At 40.2% G+C, this 4,417-nt stretch overlaps 1 protein-coding gene across 1 annotated transcript; it reads right to left on the bottom strand.

Annotated features, from left to right (window-relative positions):
• Positions 1 to 515: 515 nt before the first annotated feature.
• Positions 516 to 3,875, bottom strand: LOC145877300 (uncharacterized). Its single transcript, XM_082972609.1, has 2 exons — positions 3,809 to 3,875; positions 516 to 1,476 (listed from the first exon to the last, which is right to left on the bottom strand). The coding sequence occupies exons 1-2, from the start codon at positions 3,873 to 3,875 to the stop codon at positions 716 to 718; spliced, it is 828 nt and encodes a 275-aa protein (XP_082828735.1). The 3' UTR covers positions 516 to 715.
• Between the last annotated feature and the right edge of the window lie 542 nt (positions 3,876 to 4,417).

Here is a 4,417-nt window from a genome sequence, read left to right on the forward strand (position 1 = left end):
AACGCTGTTGTTTTGATAAGTAGCAATAAATCACTGATATCGATTAGGGGGGAAATCAGGTTGTACGTGCTGTTGAAACTAACACAACTAAAAAAACACATGGAAATGGGAGATATATTTCACCTCACTGGTTAGAGGACAACCTGCAGAAGACAGTCAGCTACATTTTGGAGTGATGCATTTAAATGTAGGGGTCGCTACACAAAGGAATGATCGACACTAATTTGTCATCACTCATTAATATCATGTTGAAATCAATTGTACGACAGGAGGGAGATGAGGTTGCACTTCCTGTTAAAAGTAACAACTCAAAAACCACATGGAATCTGGGAATAATGTGTACATCACTGGTTAGAGGACAACTGGTAGAAAACAGCTGGCTACATTTTGAAGTGTTGCATTGTGATTGAAGTGAGTCACCAACATGGTAAGTGTAACACAACTCTATTTGTGTTAGTCACTTTTTATTAAATCACATAAATAGTAACTCTTCCATTTCAGAGCCTGGATTTTCCCCCTGAGGCTAATATCCATATCATGTTGAAATCAATAGAACAGGGGACAAACGTTTAGGGTTCTACATTGTGACATCATTAAAAATCTCCGACTACAATGTTAAAACATTCTACATTGTGAGATTTAATTTCATTTATATCATGAAACAACTCCTTCATGTATGTATTCTCTGATATTTGATCAGAGATCTTTTATCAGATTATCTCTGGGCACAGCTATGAGGTTTCTCTTCTGTGTGTGTTCTCTGGTGTACAGTCCTCTGCCCAGATCGACCAAACCTCTTCCCATATTGAGCACAGATATAAGGTTTCTCTCCTGTTTGTGTTCTCTGGTGGTATATCAGGCTGCTTGACCGAGTAAAACTTTTCCCACATTGATTACAGCTATAAGGTTTCTCTCCTGTGTGTGTTCTCTTGTGTAAAGTCAGAGAGCCAGATGTAGTAAAACTCTTCCCACATTGATCACAGCTATAAGGTTTCTCTCCTGTGTGTGTTCTCTGGTGCACTGTCAGATCTCTAGATTGACAAAAACCTTTTCCACATTGATGACAGCTATATGGTTTCTCTCCTGTGTGTATTTTCTGGTGTGAAGTCAGAGAGCCAGATGTAGTAAAACTCTTCCCACATTGACCACAGATATAAGATTTCTCTCCTGTGTGTGTTCTCTGGTGCACTGTCAGATAGCGAGACTGACTAAAACTCTTCCCACATTGATCACAGCTATAAGATTTCTCTCCTGTGTGTATTCTCTGGTGTGATATCAGGCTGGTTGACTGAGTAAACCTCTTCCCACATTGACTACAGCTATAAGGTTTCTCTCCTGTGTGGATTCTCTGATGAATTTTAATGCCTGATGAGGTGAATCTCTTCCCACAGTCAGAGCAGCAGTGAGTTCTCTTCCCTGTGGGTCTTTGCAGGTGTTGCTTGAGGTGTTCTGATCTGGAGAGACTCTTCTCTGCCTCTTCAGCATCATGAGGTTGTTGAGGCTCCCCAGAGGATCCACGATAGTCCCGTATCTCTCCTGTGTGAACAACAAAGTCAGACAGATGATTAAAGGCCCACAACAGCGGTAATCCACTGTAAAAGGTGATGCCAACAGCGGAGCCATGATGTTGGACAACAATTGACGTCTGTAATGAATGTAAAAATTATTTGACAATTGTCTTAAAATGAGCAAGAATAGTCATATATTGTCTTGTTTTCACATGAGTAGTAACATAGATGATTGTAGGCTAGAAATACGTTATTCATGTTGTTGAAACTCTAAGCAGTGTGCCAGACGACTTTTGGTCTCCAATATAGGCCCCTTTCTGTGTTTGCTAAAATTGCGGCACGAGTGCGATGCACATGCAATTTGGTTATAGAAACTCCTCCAGCTAATGAGGAAACCACTTGTTATGGATGTACTATATCTGCCTGGAGCAAAAATGGCGAGCAAAGATTTTAGTTTTTCACAATGTATTCTGAAAGTGAATGGGGTTAAACTCAGGGGAGTAACCTCCATTTCCAGGTTGCTTATGAGTGCATTTCACAATACTTTGGATTATAATTGTAAGGCTTGTTTGAATGTCCTGTTTAATATAATGTTTGCTACAGTATTATGAATTATGTGTAATTATAGAAGAACCACGTTAATAAAAGTATCCATTTGGGTGTTGTCAATAAAGTTAAGATTTTATTTATTTATTTAACCAGGTAGGCCAGTTGAGAACAAGTTCTCATTTACAACTGCGACCTGGTGAAGATAAAGCAAAGCAGTGCGACACAAACAACAGAGTTACACGTGGGATAAACAAACGAACAGTCAATAACACAATAGAAAAATCTATATACAGTGTGTGCAAATGGAGTACGGAGGCAAGGCAATAAATAGACCATAGTAGTGAAGTAATTACAATTTAACACTGGAGTGATAGATGTTCAAGTAGAAATACTGGTGTGCAAAAGAGCAAAAAAAGTCAATAAAAACATGGGGATGAGCTAGGTAGTTGGATGGGCTATTTACAGATGGGCTGTGTACAGCTGCAGCGATCGGTAAGCTGATCAGATAGCTGATGCTTAAAGTTAGTTCTACTAGCGTTTAAAGAGCAGTTGGAGGCCACGGGTGGAGTGTTGTATGGCATTGAAGCTTGTTTGGAGGAGAGTTAACTTCTTTGGGATAGGGGGCAGTATTTTGACGTCCGGATGAAAAGCGTGCCCATAGTAAACTGCCTGCTACTCAGGCCCAGAATGTAGGATATGCATATAATTAGTAGATCTGGATAGAAAACACTCTGAAGTTTCCAGAACTGTTTGAATGATGTCTGTGAGTATAACAGAACTCATATGGCAGGCAAAAACCGGAGAAAAATCCAACCAGGAAGTGAGGAAATCTGAGGTTTGTAGTTTTTCAAGTGATTGCTTATCCAGTATACAGTGTCTTTGGTTGTCACAGGAAGTTCTTACTCAACACACGTTGTCTTGGGGGTAGACATAAACAGAATCCTGAATAAGAAGTCTCTACTTTAATAATTGACTGAATGACACAAGGTTGAGTTGCTTAATTTTCACTATCTGCAGGTGGCCATATGACAATAGCTCTAGGCTGTTTTTAACAACTTCCGGTTGTCACAGGAAGCTCTTGCTTCACACACGTTGTCTTTGGGGTAGTCTCAGTCCTGTCTGATGCTGTCTGGTCAGTGAAACAGTCTGTCTCAGTCCTGTCTGATAAGTGAAACAGTTTGTCTCAGTCCTGTCTGGACAGTGAAACAGTCTGTCTCAGTCCTGTCTGATGCTGTCTGGTCATAAAGAGTATAACATTGTTGCTGCCCGTAGCGTTGAAGGCAAGGGAAGCCAGTGAGTATTTGGCTTCCTTTGATTGTGTTGGCTGTGCTAGCTGTGCTAGCTGTGTTAGCTGTGCTAGCTGTGTTAGCTGTGCTAGCTGTGTTAGCTGTGCTAGCTGTGCTAACTGTGCTAGCTGTGTTAGCTGTGCTAGCTGTGTTAGCTGTGCTAGCTGTGCTAGCTGTGTTAGCTGTGCTAATCCAAGTTTATGGTTTTAAAAAAGGTCAAAATTAAAGACAGATCGTAACTGTAGGTGCTGAACTCTCTGTGTCGTTTTAAAGCAATAGTCGTTTTGTCGTCCCTAAAACGTCTGAAACATATATTTTGCTTTGACCGTGCTGCAGGTCACCTAACTGTTTGGTTACATGCAATAGCTTTGTGTGGACTTCACCGGACAGCGGTTGCTCTCTGGTTTTGAGATGAAAACAAATGTCTAGTTTAATTTATTCTGCCGCTGTGTCTAGTAGTAGTACCATCAACAGACAGCAGGGGGCAGTAGAACCTGTCTTCACAGTAGAAAGGCAGACACAGTGGATTCATTTGTCTTTAATAAGATCAAACTGAACTAACTGCCATCTTGAAATGTTGAAAAAGTGTTTTTAAATAACTCAGTCTCATCACTCAATATGAGTCAAAATCTGTCACTTCCAGGAGTGCTCATTTTGTCAAAAATGAAAAAATGAAAAAAATAACAACTCACAGCTGTGTTAATAGACCCAACTCAAACATCTGCTATCTTGAAATGTCCAAAAAAGGTATTTAAATGGGCCTACCAGACATCTTCTTGAGAGAAGATAAGGTCAGGGACTCCTGTCTTACTCTCTGTCATGTTGAAATAGGTTCTCCTGTCTTACTCTCTGTCATGTTGAAATAGGTTCTCCTGTCTTACTCTCTGTCATGTTGAAATGGGTTCTCCTGTCTTACTTTCTGTCATGTTGAGATGGGTTAGTTCTTCTTGAGATAACACAGTATTGCCACTCAACAATATTTTAACCTGCAGGAATATTTTCACATTTCTATGTCATGGTTAGTTCCAAGGATAATGCAACTCATACATTTTTCATTACTTCTAAAATGGGGTA

The sequence above is a fragment of the Salmo salar genome, unplaced genomic scaffold (assembly GCF_965601325.2).
Source record: "Salmo salar unplaced genomic scaffold, fSalSal1 ptg000838l, whole genome shotgun sequence".
NCBI lineage: Eukaryota > Metazoa > Chordata > Actinopteri > Salmoniformes > Salmonidae > Salmo > Salmo salar.